Below are 17,061 nucleotides of genomic sequence, written 5' to 3'. Positions count from 1 at the left end.
ACCTCCGGGCTGTCTCCCAAGATAAATACATTTATATTGCAACAAAACACATGCCTCTGTGTCACCACAAAAGCAGTTCCCTATTGTAAAGTACAATTCAGTCTCTTAGACAAGATTCAGATTCCTTTTTTTTTTTTTTTTTTTTTTTTTTTGCCTCTGCAGGAGAGGAACAGATGTACTTAGCAGCCAAAAGGAGCTTCCTCCCTCCTCATCTACCCAGCTTGTATTTCCAAGTCAAGAGTCCTAAAACTCCTCAGAGTCAATTGGCTAGGCTTTATTGTTTCCATGACACCAGTCCCTTCCCACAGTCACTCAATGCTTAGACTAATTACTTTACATGACACCTGCCGACTGGAAGTGACAGATTTACATTAGGGTTGTACCCTAGGTCTCCGTATATTCAGCCTAGCTATCACCGTGATGGGTCCCTCTGGATCAGCAGTACACCATAGCAGTCATGGGACACTGACTCAGCTCCACATCATCCCATACGTTTAGTCTATCCCATCAAGAAATTGCTTTTGCGTATTTTGTGGGCCAGTGCAGAGACTCTCTACTGAGTATTGTGTCTGTTCTCCCTGGGGTTGTGCAATGACTACCATCTCAAGACATTAAACACCAACAAGAGTTATGCCTGCGTTGCCAACCGTTACTACAATTGTTGCTGTAGAATGCACTGGTGAGAATATTGGAGGAAGCACAACAAGATATGAGAGATAGGTAAAGGCAGAACAAATGCTTATATACACGCTGTGTAACAACTCAAAGACTTTTAAAGGTTTTGGCTTAATCTGTGGCCACTTTCTTGTTGATGTCTCCGAAGTCTGGATGCAGAATGGAAGCTGATTACAAAAAGCCAGAGACTCGTTAACCTATTTGCAGTAAATGTCAAGTCCCTCTTTTTTTCAGCATTAAAATTCAAATGCAGTTAGGTAAAATAGGTTAAAGGAGAGCTTACCTGAAGAGACTGAAGAATCGTAAGTACTTCTATCTTTCCTACTTGTCCTGAAGGGCTGAATGTCCTTTTCCCTGTAAGTTCCAAACCCTTCAAAGCTTCTTCTTTTATTCCCACTTGCATCATTGTCCCGCTTCTCACTTGAGGAATTTATTTCACCAAACACGTCCAGGGACTCTGACCTTCCATTACTCTCAGTATTACCAGAATATCTCTTTGCGCAAGAGTCAATGGGATCATTGCTTGAATCACTTTTATCTTTACTCTGTGTCCACTGCTGGGCATCAGAAAGTGATAAGGTAGACAGTGTATCCACTTCAAAGTTACTCTTTGAGCCTTTGTGTCCGGTTTCACAATGCTGGTGCTTCTGCTTCTCCTTATGCTTACTTTTCTCATTGAGCAAGGAAAGGTCTTTATCTGAGCTGCTCAGCCTTTCATTGATCGCATGGCTGGAGAAGCTAGTGGACTTGCTAGCAAAGAGACCACTCAGATCTTCATGTGTCCCCAATATCCGCTCATCCTTATGCTTGTGCTTATGTTTGTGTTTCCTCTTGTGAAGTCGGCCACTTGAAAGGCTCGTTCCTCCAACCTTTGGAGGAGCCAAAGAGGACTGTATGTCTCCAAGGCCCATTCCCACAGGTGTTTGTAGGTGCACTCCATGTTTTGCTTTATGCTTGGCAGTGGTGGACATCTTCATATGAGAGCTTGCATGGAATTGGGGTGGGGGCACGGTAGGTCTCATAAATGGGGAAGCCGCTCCGAGCGTGTGAGACAGGTACAAAGGAGCTGGATACTGACCATAGTAACCCAGATTCATCATAGGCATTGAAGTGTAAGGCATTCCATAGGGTGCATAGTAACTCCCACTGGGAATAGGGTAACCAAACCCTTGTAAAAAAGGCACCTTTGTCATGGTGTCATTGGTTTTGGCAGGTCTACCACGCTTCTTCTTAGACTTCATGTCAGAGGTCCTACGAAGATAGAGCAATGGGTCGTACTGGATATATGGCACAGGGTAGTAGTGATCAAAATTAATCCTGAAGATGCTGGGATATGGATTTTCGTGATAAAATGTGTAACTTCTATGGGAAATCCTGAACACTTGAAACTTACTGATGAGTTCTTCAAGGTCTGCCAGAAACTGGAGGTCATCTCTGTTCTGCAGGCTTTTCCTTTTCCTCTTGTGCTTTGGCTTTTTAATACTCTCATGAGAGAGAAAGTTATCCACAATGAGATGCTTCTGCCGGTGACCATGCCTGTTCTTTGTGCTGGTGTCAGATGGGATAGCCTCTGGATTGTCCAGGGTGCAGAAATCAAAGGAGTATCTCCGGCGGGATTCTGAGCTTTTCTCGGCTTGGTCAGAAGTGCTGTTGTTGTCTGTACCTATCCCACTGTCGCTCGGTATGGTTTCCTCGCTGTGAGACTCGCTTACTGGCGACAGCGTGACCTCTTTCAGAGAACCTATTTCACAGAGGTGGGAAGGTGAATTAGCCATTAACCTAGGTGGAGACAGCTTCCAAGTTCCACTGTGCATTCCTTTCTGGGTTTTTGTAGGAAGAGCACTGATAGGTTGAAGATTTGGCATAGTCTTTAACTCTGAAAAATTAGTTTCAGTGCTTGCAGGGCTAAGGTTGCCATTAATCCCCACGAACTGTGTCGAAAGCGAATGAATAGCTGCTGGTGACGATGCCACAAGTGACTGAAGGTTGGAAGGCACTGCTGGGTTTTCTGGCTGGCTGGAAACAGGCCTTGAGTGCTTGATGGCTGTCTTAGGTTCTTCTGGCTGAGGCTGCAGCTCTGCTCTTGGCTTTCTGCCCCGTTTTTTACCAATGTAGATAGTCCCTCTCTTGCTGACATTGATTTGCTTCCCTAGTCTGGCATCAATGGTCGTTGGCCCAGCATTACATGGTGGCTGAACTTTTGCTTTCAGAGCTAAGCTGCTGGAGCAGGAGGACAAGATCTGATTTAGAATATTCTTCCTCTTGAGGGTCTTCATTTTATTAATGGTCTTGATGGTCTTCTTATCCAAGACCCCAAGCTTCCCGACCTTTTTGTGAAACTTGAGTTCACTGATGGACTTGTCCTCTCCCGGGACCAGCTGGGCTAACTTGGCCAAATTCCGTCTCCTCTTCCTTTTCTTTGTTCCTGGAAATTCACGACTGATTGGACTCACTGGGCTAGTAGAGGTTCCCTCATGAATGGTTTCAACAGTGAGCAAAGGCTGTTTCTTTGGTCGTCCTCTTTTTTTCTTAACAGGTGTAATCACAGTAAGACTGTCTGTATTGGTATACAGAGGGCTGGATGGTGTGATGGGATAGGCAGAAGGGGGCTCCACCATCAGCTTCTCAGATGTTGTCATAGAGGTCTCCCGAAGAATAGATTTAGGTTTGCTGCATGTCCATCGCCGCTTAGCTGCATGTTTGGGGTGCTGGACCTCAGACATTTTGCCAACTGTGGGAAGATCGGTGGGTAAGAGAGTGGATGTCACAGCTACAGGTTTTCTGAGTCTGGTGGCACTGTTGGAGGAAGCTTTGTCAGTGAGCACACCACTGTCGATAGCTACTAAGGGGCACTCATTTTCAATAAGTTTTCCTGGCTTTGTGGCTCGAAGATCTTTTCTGCTCCCATCTGGTTGAGAGCTAGTCCTGTTTGCTACTTCACTACTCATACCAAGTCCAGAAGGCAGGCTTTTCTCCTGGATAGTTTTCTCTATGGAAGATTTTGTGGATTGCCTTTTTTTCCTTTTGTGGCCAGATGGATCTGTTGTCGGTGACTTTATTGGGATTGTAATTCGTACATGACTGGTGTCACTTTCACAACTGCTAGCAGAGGTGGGATTCTGTTTGGAGGGTGATATATCTAACACACTGTCCATTGAGTAAGACTCCTTTTTCCCTTCTATGTTGTCATGTGATTTGCTGTCAAATGCTTTCTGAGCACTCTTAACCCACTCAATGTCTGCAGTTTGGATGGTTTGACTTATCAAGTCCTTTTTGCTGGACTTCTTCTTCGTACTCCCAGCAAGCTGATCAGGGCCCTCCAGCTGCATGCCTCCTTCTTGGTCACCAAGAGGCAAAAGCCCATTGCACTCAGAGACACTGCTCGGCTGTGCGGCTGTGCTGATGTTGTTGGGTGATGAAACTGCACTGCAAATGGCAAGCTCTTTACTACTGGCAGTGAGTTGCCCCCACGTGCTGCTGGCACAGGACTTCTTTGCTTGGGATTTGCTGAAGGAAACTCCTGGCTCTGGAGTGGAGACCTTGTTGGCACTAAATGTTTCTCGACTGGGTTCTGTGTTGATGAAGCAACTTTGAGAAGTGGTTCCAGTATCGGAGGTTGCTGACCAGTCAAGATGATGCTGGGTGCTACTTTTCTGCTGGTGCTTTGATTTTAAGGTGTCACCGGTGAAGTCTTGTTGGAGGCCTGGATCATAGTGCAGAGCAGAATGTTTTTGTGGCCTGTCATAAACCTGTGAAGTAGCAGAAAATAAAGAGAAAAAAAAATTAGTTTGTCAGTGCATTCATAATCATTTGTTGCAGTCTTCTGTTTGTACTGTGAATGATTCTTAACCAATGTCCTTGGTTGGGATAATGTAAGGGTTAGGAGACTGTAAGTCTTCATCTATTGGAGCCAAATTTGCATTTAGCTTCACTCACTGTAAACAAGTTTTATTTTGTTTTCCTACTCTAAAAACAATGGAAATAGTTCTATAAATTCTTAATTACTAAGGAAACATATTCTATTGATTTTTAATTCAAAACACAAGTAAAATATTCCATTTCAATGGATGAATGGTGCAAGTCAGCCTTCTGGTGAGAATCCCTTTTTCCTGATAAATAACCCCTCACGGAACTTGATGTGCAACAACAGCAATTAGGGTCATTGTTGTAAATAAGAAAAGCCCAAAATTATCTCGGAAGTTGTAACAAATGAGGAAAACCCAAGAGCCCACTTCACTGTGAAGCCAGAATCTGCAAAGATTTACTTGCTTAAATTTCCACAAAGAAGTTATTCCCACAAACTTAGTGCTTGAAATCATATGCATAGCATCAAGTGCGTGAGGCACACTTGTCAGGTTCAAGATTTGCATTACTCCCTTTCCATTTTAATAATCTGCCATTTGCAATGTCGGTAAGAGATATTTTCAATATGATTTCTAATCTGACAGCAGCTCTTCAAGCTGCAGAAGTTACAGTAAGGGCAGAATTATGCTGAAGACTGTTACAGAGCAGAAGAAAGTCTGCTTTTTCTTTCTTGGTGGGTCTTCCTCAGCTAAAGAAGTTATATTTGCTAGAGCTGTAACCTTTTGAAAAGTGTCTTAAAGCAAAAGAGAAAATGTTATTTTTTTTTTGTCTTACTTTCATTAACTGATCTCTTCTAGCCATTTGTTTTCTTCTGCTACATTTAATAGGGTATTTTTTTGTAAAGGTCTGGATCAAACTGTGCAACTGATTTTGTACCCCTACTACTGCAAACAACTGTTCTAAGCAAACTGTAACGACACCATTCCAAGTGCCAAATAAATGATGAGAGTCTTAAAATAAATATGTAACCAAGGAAAGAACAATAGGAAACAACTGCTAAGTGTCTCATGTTTCTGCAAACACCCTGTTACAATTAAGTTTCTATCAATCAGTAGCGTTACGTTAGATCCCCGTTTGGGGTGTTTGCAACAGAAGATTTCGGGCAAGGAGGCTGTCAGCATAAGAGGGTTTCGAGCTGGGAAACAAAGCATCCTTAATTTGGAGGGATTTGAAAAGTGCTGAACATACCTAAGCCCACGATGCATTATTTGGTGACCAGTAAACATACATGTTATTGGCAAATTGATGGTGAGATATCATTCACGGGCATATAAAAATGAGCATGTATGTGGCTTTTCTGGAACAGGCAATAATGATGAAGCTGTTCTGGTCCATTGTTTGAGGAGCAATTAGGGACTCTTAAATCGTATGGATAGTTCAGCTGTTGTGCACATGGACCAGCTATGCTCAGGGAAAGCAGAGATTTCCAGGAATTGTGGAGTGAGAAAATGAAAGCATGCAGCTGTGGTGGTGCTGCAGATGTCGCGGGTGAGTGACGCCCGGCTTCTTCAGCCTGAGAAAAGAGCTGAAAGCATAAACAGACCTCAGGGAATGAATAAGTTCCTCCTTCTCCACCTCCTAGCGACCTCCCACGCAAGAGCCACATGGTGTATAGCAGCAAAGACCCAAAACCCATGCGGCTGATACTGTCCTTTGGACAATGAAGCTCATTTGCATTCATGTCATTGGGATGAGGCCAGGGAAAGGTTGAAAAGAAATCAGCAGTACTGCTTATTTTTATTTATTTATTTATTTTTAAAAAAAACTGATCACAAAACTCCTGAGCCTCACGTTGTCTTAGTTGTTTGGGGATTCTCCTGCCACCAGGCCACCAGGCAAGGTGGGCTGTCAGCTAGGCATGAGGAATAGTGCAGGAGGTGACCATGCCTTGGTGAGGAATCAGTGGGCTGAAGGTGGGTGCTCCCCACTCAAGCCTTACAGGAAATATTATTTTCCCAAGGTACTGTGACCTGTGACTTGGAAAAGCTTTGGAAATGAAGACCTCTCCTGGCCTCTGGGACTCACACTTAAGACAGCACTGGACTGCTTCTGCATAGATCTTGGCTTTATAGCTGTAGTCAAAGCAACTTGTTACACTCACCTTATTTCCAAAATGCAGAGTTGTGAAACTAAATGACCTGAAAAATTTCATTTGGAAATAAAAAAAAAAAGAAGAAGAAGAAGAAAAAGTGTTACAGCAGTGGGCGAAAACACCACATGCTGGCAACACCCCGGTCTCTTCAAATCCACTCTAGACACAGAGATGTCTAGTTTAAAAGAGGCAATAATCTCTGATCTATGTTTTAGGGCTCTTAATAAGGGCCCAGAACTGAGAGGCCAGCTATACATCGGAGATGAATGTGAACATATTGCCTGGCTCCTCCAGCCTCATTTCTTTGGCCTGCATATTATAAAATGATGATGCAACTTCCAACATCTCCCTAATGATAGCCTTGTCATTACTCCAGTGCTGCAGGCCACCAAAACATCTATCTCACAATTCACAAGAAAACTATGGCTATGTCATCAAAGGTGCCAACTCTGGAGGCATTTAATCACATGGATAAGCACTTTGATTTCAACAGGCCTTCAAAAAAGGACCAATCTGCAGGATCAGGGGACTCCATTTCCTAAGTGGGATGTCAGAACTGTATATCTGCCCAAGCATGTAACAGTCCACTAGGTTTCCTCAATCAACTTCTTCCAACGTAACATTTACTATTCACTCTCCCTTGCCAGACACATCCATATCACCCCAAACTAATTCTTCTGTGCCACAGCAACCAGAGATCATTTGGCTGCATCAGATTGGATTTCACTAGGGACTGTTTGCCTAAAAGCACTGTTAAACCAGTCGAAGGTAATGCAGCCAAATGTATTTTACTACCTGTGTGGTTGTCTGATCCCATTGCTCCTAATGTCTAGGTTTCAATTTTCCCTGCAGGGTGAGCATCATTCTAAGAAGCCAACAAGCCCCAGCTCAGCCAACTTAAGCCTCTGCTGAGCTAGCTGAGGACTCCAGAGCTGTCAGTAGGGTGAGGGCAAATGGGGCTTTTCAGAAACGAATATCATGATGCCTTTCACAGAAATTAATTACTTTGTTCATCAGCAAGCATGTAATATACTGAAGGTCCATAGGTCTTGGCAAGGTCCTGCTGACTGGAAGGGAGTTCCTATAACAGCACAGCCAAACCTGGCATCAATAATAGTGGGCTTTTTCATGAAAACGGAAAGATTTATCTTTATTTACTTTTGCGTTTATGAGACCCTAAAAATACTTCAAACCTCAGCGCCTGCTTCTGTTTGTAGTTTGCCGTTTCATTAAATGGGATTTTCTTCAGCAGTTAGTTATTCTGCGCTGGGAGTCTGCTTCTTCTTCTTTTATGAAAGTAGAAGCGTAATTTAACCCACGCAGTTTTGTCATATCTCACTGAACTTGGTCAATATTTCTCTTGATATTAGGTTTACTGGCTGTGCTTAGGGGGTAATAATCCCATGTTTTCCTTAAAAAAAAAAAAAAAGATACACATTAAGAAGAGAATAGTTTTCATAATTGCAAGGAAGCTTGAGCAACGTGATCTGGAATATGCTACAACTTAGACTAAAAATATAAAGTTTTAATCTCCTTATTAGTAGTATGATTTTAGTGCCAAAATCATGAGTTTCAGTCTTCGTTTTTGGCAGCTGTGGGTAAGACTGTGAGCAGGATACATCTCGTACACTGGTAACTGAAGAACACCAGCCAGAAAGCAGAGGAGGTTGGAATATGTGTTTACATCTGCCTTGCCAGAGCTGTGCAACCCTGCACCTGCACAGGTGATTACTCCTCTTAACGGTTTTATTCTGGCATGCAACCCTTGTAGCTAAGAGGACAATACTCTATCAGTCCCATGATGAGCAGCACCCTACCCTGCATGCAGTACTCAGCAGTGGAATCCATCCCTCTGAGAGTCTTTTCATTTGCCTACTGGATATCTCTCTCTGCTTCCTGACTCCTTGCCTAAGCTTCTCTCTAAACCCACAGATTGCTGCCAGTCCCAAAGCAAAAAGTAGGAGGAGATGCCAATAACCAAATCAAGAGCTTAGTTAAATAATAATTAAAAAAAAATCCAAATAAAAATGAATATAACTAAAAATAATAATCATTATAAAATTCGCAGTTAGAGAAACTCATCATCTGAAAAAATATCTGATTGCTTACAGGAGACGATACCCCTCTGCTCCAAACACACCTTTTTGTGGAGGTAATACGCATAGAGCTTGTCAAAATCTGGCTTGCAAATCAAAGTTAATACTACAACGCCCCCTCTTTAAATCATTCGTAGATCCATCTGTGTAATGGCTCCTCAAGTGTAATTCCCTATTAAGAGGCTTTATCTGGAGAGATAAGCAGCTGGTTCCCATGTCACTAATTGCAGTCTGCTGTGATTTTAAAACATCTGCACAATTGTGCTCTTCATTTTCATATTCTAATCACCCTGAAACTTGAAAAAGGTACATCATTGATTGTTTCTGTGGGTTAATTAGTACACAGTCTCCTTGTAGAGACAATTTAAAGGCAGTCAGAACCTCAATCAGCAAGTTTGTTTTAAAAATTAATAACATCATGAGTGTCTGTGGGGATTGGCATACACAGTGACACATCGGAGTCTGCTCTAGGGACATACCATCCTTTGTTATCTTCTTCATAGGATGGAAATAAAATTTAAAGAAAAAAATAAGAAAAGAAAAAGCAGAAAGGTTTTCCTAAACGAATAATGTCACTTAGAATCAGAGTCTTGGGAAATGCTTGCTTTTATCTCAGGGCCACCCCTGCCTCTCCAGCAAAAGCAAACCTCATCAAAACACCGTATAATACCTCTGTGTGGTCTAGGAACTTATAAGCCATTTCTGGTAGTAATTTTGTCAACTGAGAGATGATGACCCTTTGGAAATCCATGACGTGAAGCTGTGACTGCTTGAAAGTGTATGGCTATTTGTCCTGCTTACCATCAAGGTTGGCTAGATGCTTGGTTACCAGGTGTTGTCTCCAAGCCATGAAATGAGGGTATATTAGTTCAGGCACAGCACTCTGTTATAGCAGCGACAGTGCATGCACACTGGAACCTCGTGAGCCAGCTCAGAGCAAAGTCAAGCCTGAATTCATGCCGGTTTTAACTCAAGCTTACACTTGAAAGTCCTCCAGACATTGCTGATAACAGACCTTTGGTGCCTAGCGAGAGGTCAGCCTGAGATTTTGATGCTGAGTGAATAAATCTGATGGCAGTGAGATTAAGTGGAAAATGCAATGGACATCTGCATTCTGAAAAATGAGACTCTCCTTCACAAGGAGCTCTTAAGTACTGGAAAAGATCCAGGTGATTTGTTCCTCTTGAAAAAGCTTTCTCTTCAGTTTCTGCTTCCTAGACATGCATGAAAACATGTTACTGGAGAAGAAAACCCTTTGAGAGGAAGAAAAAAACTGAGATTTCCATCTCCGACACATGAATAAATAATCCTGGTTCAGCTCATACTTTCGCTCAGAATTGAGCATTTCCTCTCGTGTCCCACTGGGACAGCTGCAAACTGCTCACTTGAAGGCTCTAATAAGAACTACAGGTTGAAGATATTTTATCTGTTTTGTTGAGCACACTCTGTTTCTGGGGTAGCATTGCTCTGTAAATAGAAGATGCCAAGAAGAGGAGACACCACTGTCAGTGGAACTTAACTGATGACTTACAGGATGAGCACTCATTGACATGAAATGGGATGATTTTATAGGAGGAGCCCCTGATCAAGTCAGGCTAGCTCATCACAGCATACGTCTGAAATAATTTCAGGAAGTCCTTTAAATCCTCAGTGACTCTAAACAGGGAGGAGGGATCACACACTCTCATATGACACTTGTTGAAACTTCAAACAGCAGGAGTGTCTTCCTAGAAACCCCACTGAATCTGGTTCAGAACTGATGAAGGGGCTTTTATTCCAATTAAAATACTAATGAAAAACAGGCTAAGATAAAATTCATCATTATCATCCCAAACAAGGATGATTTTTCCAGAGCAGTTTGTCAAATCTATCACCCCTGGAATTTAGTCCTTCACCAGCTCCCTGAGACTTCAATAGCACAGATCCCAAACACCACCGCACAGGAGCAAGGATCATTTGTTAAACATTGAAAGAGAGGCAGGAATTAACACAAAGCTGCAGGGGAACTACTTGAGAGCAAGGCACAGCATGGAGTGGGAGTGGGTTAATTAAAAGCAAAACATCATCTGTTTGTGTCCATTCACTGAGTGCAAACATCATACACTGTAGTGCAAATCTAGTGCAAACCAGGAAGATCTTCACTGAATCTGCTGGAGGTCCTTCCGATTTGCACTCCCATTACTATATGTCTGTGTTTTCCTGATATATTTGTGTAATTGTGTCAATACTGAGAAACTGAAGTTCAGGCTTTTGCCTTGTTTTGAGAATATCTATATAAAGCATTTAGCCTTAAGTAAAATACAAAGCAATGCACAGACATTACTGAAGGATCCAAAGATGCTCACACAGTTGCAAATCATAATTTTACAGGCATTCCTGGTAAAGCATCACTGTTTGCAAAACAATTAAGAAATTCCAAAGTTATTCCAAATAAATTTTGTTACTAGGTTTAAACTGGGTGACTTGCACACTATTTCTTCCAGCCTTCTGCTGGATTTCAGTTACTTTCACGCTCCACATATAGGAATTGAGGATTTTATTTGGGCAAATTGCAACAAGACGGCGAGCTTATAAAAATAGGATTTTGTGCTGTGGGCTGATCTGCACCTTACTTGTGGGACAGACCCATCTCCACACATATTTCCTTTATCAAGTGTTTAAACAACGCTGCTCTTTTCAGGGCTTTGTATTAAGCACCGAGTCTGGGAAAACTCTAAACAATGGGATTTTTCTGTCATCTTCAACAAAGAGCCCATCACCACCAACATAACAATGAAGTTTAAATATCGTGTTTAAGCATAGCACAGTTTGCTGCCTCAGTTTAGATAGCTGGGAGAGAAAAACTGAGCACTAGCTAAGGTGGACTATAGTGGGAATCATACAATTTTGTCTATTCATCTGGTGAGATAACCCTGATTAGGTCCTTGTTTGGCCTCAAGCTATTGAAAAGATTTTTAAGCAAGCATTTCAGACATTATGTCTGTGAACCAGGGCTCATAGAGCAAGATTCATTTGCCTAGCTGCGTTTGTCTGAAAGCCTTGCTTATGAATCTAACAACAGCAGTGATAATATGACTTTGCCACTCATATATAAAAGATACTTCCATCTCTTCAGAAGCAGTACAGTTCCATGTAGCTCAACCTACTCTTCCCAGTGTATAACTATGACGATGCTTTTCCAGGTTTCTATCTCATCCTGCTCTCCACCTTTGCTCTGTAATTTCACATTGCAGAGGGCAATATATATATATTTGTATAGTGACTCGGCCAAAATCAAACAGCAGAAGGATCCCAAGATGGTCTGGGACCTGCAGAAATGGAAGCAATAAGGGATATTCGTCTCTGAAAGGTTTGTGGTGTTGTCCATGGCATTAATGCTTCAGCACAACTCAGATTACTAAACTGGATATAAGGATGTGAGCAGCTGTGCACTGTTTCTGCTATAATTTTTAAAAGCCTGCAGTGCTTAATTTGCATTGAAAGATTTCTTTTATCCTTCATTTAGTACAGGAATTGCAACGTTACCCTGAATACTCTATTTTTCCAAGGGGTGGGGGAAATATAAATGGTTTTTTCATCGAGGCCAGTGATTCTTTCCACTGAAGTTAAATAATTTGATTATAAATTGAGCCTTTAAATGTCAAGGAGATGCTGAATTCACCTGAAAACAGGCATTTAGAGAAGCTCATAAAAGCTGTGAGCTCCAGTCAGTTAGATCATCATTCTTTTAGCATGCACTTCATTTAGCAGTTACTGACCGCCAGATTAATTCTTTCAAATCACCCTGATTGCAGTTAAGGTCTTGCATGAAGTACTGCACGTGCAACGGCATTAGCAAAAAGTCCAGAAATCTGCTGGAACATCTATTTGGCACAGCTGCGTTAAAGCTCAGGAAAATTTCCAGGAGAGGTCAGATAACCGGTATCTTTCCACCTCCTTTCATTAAGGTCTGAGTCCTGTACCATGAATTCAGAGAGAACATTTCCTGTGCCTTTAGCAAATTCACCCCAAAAAGATGAATGTCAATGACCTGCAGCAAAATATGGGAGGCTTATTCCCTTTGGAAAATCTGTGAAAAGAGGTTGTATGTGATGAAATTCTGTCTCCACTGGTGATGTACTAAAAAGTCACAGCACTCTGTGCAAAGCTAGCAAATGGTGTGGCGTGTACCACACAGAGTTGGAACATGTTCCGGAGTCTCTCAAACTGCTGGTTCCAGATCAGACTCCTAAGTGGGATTCTCCTTTGCTCTCACCAGTAAAATAATTATCTGCTAATGGAAGGGAGTAGGACCACGCTCATCTTCCTTTGCACTTCATGCAGTCCTTCTAGCTGTCCAAGCAGGCATGCAATGAAACTTGCTTCATTTGCAAAAGGCATGAGTGAAGTTTCGGAAGATTTATCCTCCTAATTTATCTATAACTTGTACTATTTTTTTACCACTGGTTGGCAGATAGAAAGTGATCCATCCTTCTTCCCTTTTCCCTACAACCGTCAGCAACAACAAGAGGAAAATTCACTGTGCATGTTGAAGACATAAAAAGCATGGCAGACATCTCTGTTTCTGCACTAGAATTGATGCCCCTGTGACATAGTTGTTGAGGATTTTGGTCCTTAGTTGGATGATTTGAGTTTGTAAAGGAAAGCAGGTTTGAAGAAAGACACCAGCACTACACCAAGACACCTGAAGTGTGGACATGTGCTATACAGATGCTAATGCCTACCTGTAAGTCCTCTTTCAAGACTGTAACAGCGGTGATTTGGGGCACCAGCACTCTGGATAAACTTGAATGCTCTCCTAGAGGAACTAATTTTACCATCCCTTGGATTTGGCTCTCTGTGGATGTCTCTTCCACAGAGATGCTTCCTCAGGCTCCTCACCACACTCATACCAAAGGCTTTCCCAGTGTTGGAAAATGAAATAGACTAGTAATAATGATTCAGAACAACAACAACAACAACAAAAAATGATATAAAATCTTGCTGTGGTGATGCTAGGTGAGGTGACACGCATTTTTGGGGTATTAGTGTGCTTTTCTGAATGACAAGCATCTCTGCTTTGATGTTCATCACTCATCTCTCCTTCCTAGCAATAGCATAATCACCTTTACTAATAAACCTCCAGCTCGAATAGCAGGTTTTATTTAGTGTGCTATAAAAACAGTCATTTCTCAGATCATAAAAGGGGCTCAACTGGACTGCATCATTTTGCTGAAGTGAGTTTTCTGGTGGAGCAATTCTCTCTTTTAAATGCCACAGTCCCCCCACTACCAGTATTTATGTACTAAAATAAAGTGCAATTTTCTGTATTTTATTAAGTGTGAATCTCCAGCGGAAATCCATTTGGGAGCTGAACCCAAGATTTAATTGTCCCTCGATTTTATAATTTCAAGACTTTCTCAACCATTTTCACACAAACACTAGGCTAACTACAGTTTTATTGAAGTACAGCAGCACTACTTAGAGGCCCTGACCAAATTTAGGTTTGGCTTCTACTCACATAACTCAACAGCAGTACAGATCACAAAAAAGAGAGAACAGGTGAATAATGGTCTAGAAAACAGGGTTGTAAAGCACCTTAAGCATTGCTTTGTGCTTAAATGACCTCCCAAACTTCTCTAGCTTCTCACCTAAGAAAACAGGAATAAAATTCAGCTTACTGAGTCCCTAGTCTTTCACCCATGAGGTTGAATAAACAGGTGGAAATAATATAATTTGAATTATATTTAATATAAATGGAGGCCTAGGATCAGCACCCAGAACAGCAAAGTTTGCAGTACTCCTGACTCAGAATTTGGCTTATCCTGTGCAGAAGTTCTGGTCTTGAGAAATCCTTAAATTCTTGATCTCAGGCGGGAATTCAGTTATTCCTAAGTATATGCTCTGCTTAGGAGAGGAGACACCAAGACCAGAAAGAGAGATGCTATGGTACTGCCAGCGCTTCACAACATTGTCCTTTTAATTCCCTGTGTTCTAGCACTCACCAAAATGTATTTCTTTGCTCTACACATATTGACAAAGCAAATCCATTCCCAATCCTGTTATTGCTTCCTCTTAAGTGCTGACTGTGTGCTTGAGTTGAGTAACTCTATAAAAATACTAACACCAAAGATAAGGTTCTCCAACCAGGCAGCTTGGCACACGGGGTAAATCAGAAGCAGACAGCACACATTTCAGACATCCAAATGTGTCTGCCCATCACTAAGGGAGCAAAGTTATGTCTCTTTCTTTTCAAAACGTAACTTATGCTGAAGGATTGGCATTGGAAGAGTTGGCAAAGGATAAATGTTTCCAAGAGCTACTTAAGGAGAGAGAGGGAGATCAGCAAAAGAAAAGGTGAATATGGTGTTTTAGGCATCTGAGATACACATCAAAGGGACTAAAAATACATAGGGATGAGAGTGCCACAGAAGATCCTCCAAATTAGCAGTAATGCAGGTTTTGAAGCCGAAGCTAAAAAAAATGGGATGAGAAAAAGGGTCCACATTTTAAAGAGGAGGATAAATAATAATGACAACAGCTTATCATAGAAGTGGATTCTTTATTACCGGAAGTTTCATTTTAATCAAGGCTGGGTGTTTATCTTATCTGATATGCATTAATGCACGACAGCTATTGGACTTGTAACGGGAATACATTTAGGCAAATCCCCTGGTATGAGTCATGCAGAAGATTTGACTAAGTGATCACTATGTCTCTTTCTAGACTTAAAAATCTGTGACTATATATCCTCCATGTATCCTCCAGTGTTTTGTCCAATACGGTGTTAAGCAATTCCAGCAATGTGTCTTCAACCCCTTCCTCTGGGAGGCTAGATCCCAGCGTAATAAATCTCACTATTCAGAGTCTCTTCTCTCTTCATCTGGAATCATTTCCATCCCTAGACATACCTCAGTTCTGGATTCATCCCAAAATATGCTCCTCATCCTTGGCAGCAGAAAGAATATTTCCCATTTTTTTTTAACATTTCGTTTCACTTGTCATAATCCCTGCTGCTGTAAAGTGATGTATCCCACGAGTTGATTTACTAGGAAGGGCTTTGCTACCTTGCTCCCTTGACAAGCCCGGTGAGATGTGGTTCCCACCAGAACGAAGGTGGGCAGTGTTGTACCACACATGGTTCTGCAAGTGCGAGCAAATCCAGATGCCATTGACTCAATGCACTCAGGCTACTAACGTGGCAAAGGAGAAACCACTGCTATTCCTGTTGCTGTTGCTTTGTGCTGGTTAAGCATGGACCTTCGAGAGGCAAATGTATGAGAAATGCCTCTGCAGATTGACTCTGTCCTCACCAAATACCAAGATTTGTCCCTGAACTTTAGAAAAGACACTAAGTACGATACCAAATCTGGTTTGAAGTCCTACAGACATCTGTAAATCAGCATGAAATAAAAACATCCTGGATCTGAAGACATGAGGAACCCTGGAGTCAGTTTGAGTCATTGGCTGCTTTTTTTTTTACCTTGTTTAATCTCTTAAATATAGATGAATGTATTGATTTGGTCTTTTCTGGTTTACATTTCTCTGCTGTTTTGTATGCTGCCTCACAGTCTCAAAATAAGAACCCAGGTGCAACCCCTTGAACTGCTGGAGGCCTCTGAATCCAAATGTCACACTAGGTGTTCAGAAGGTGTTTGGGGATTTTTGGGAGGTCAGGAGGAGAAAAAAGACCAAAAGCTAAATCTGAAACCGCTGTACAAAAAGGTTGCATATGTTACAGTCACTGGTGCAGAGACTATTCAGTAACTGTTTAAAACATGTTTCAAATAAGAAGAATAATCTATTGCACTCCAGGTAAAATATTTACTTATTATTTCTTTTTTTTGTGGTTTATTTTCTCCCCTTTGTTCTGTTTTCTGCTAGACAATGCACACACTGCTGCATAGGACCCCTTTAAGGATTTCTCTCAAGGATGCATGCATATCTATTTTCTGCAACCAGACAGAAAAACCTTCTGAATCAGTGCAGATTCATCACCTACCCCGCACACGACCTTATCAGCAGTTGCGACAGGAGGCCCCCGTGGAATACTGTGGAAAGGGCAAAGCTGGAAAATGTGCACTTTAAAGTGCCAGAGACTTTAGTTTAGTGTGCAGCACTTGTAATTTCTGCTGCTGCAAATGTTCAGCTTGCTATGGATATCTTAGAATTTGGGTTTTCCTTGACTAGAGGTCATGAGATTTATTACAGTAATTTTTTTTTTGCGATTTTTTTTTTTCTCTTGTGGTAGGTGAGGCATAATTGAGAATACCAGATACCTGCACGTATAATATCTCCAGAGAGGAAAGGAGAAATAAAGCTTCCTGACGCTCCTTTCCCCACATGTAATGTATT

At 41.7% G+C, this 17,061-nt stretch overlaps 1 protein-coding gene across 3 annotated transcripts in view; it reads right to left on the bottom strand.

Annotated features, from left to right (window-relative positions):
* Positions 1-17,061, bottom strand: part of SETBP1 (SET binding protein 1) — a 264,554-nt gene that overhangs the window by 79,815 nt on the left and 167,678 nt on the right. For all 3 annotated transcript variants that reach the window (XM_054054281.1, XM_054054282.1, XM_054054283.1), the window contains one exon: positions 959-4,424. In XM_054054281.1, the coding sequence (XP_053910256.1) occupies positions 959-4,424 (3,466 nt within the window). The remainder of the gene's footprint in view (positions 1-958; positions 4,425-17,061) is intronic.

This window comes from Cuculus canorus, chromosome Z (genome assembly GCF_017976375.1).
Source record: "Cuculus canorus isolate bCucCan1 chromosome Z, bCucCan1.pri, whole genome shotgun sequence".
Classification (NCBI taxonomy): Eukaryota; Metazoa; Chordata; class Aves; order Cuculiformes; family Cuculidae; genus Cuculus; species Cuculus canorus.
The sequence above is the reverse complement of the archived record's forward strand: the minus strand, read 5'-3'. Positions and strand labels throughout refer to the sequence as shown.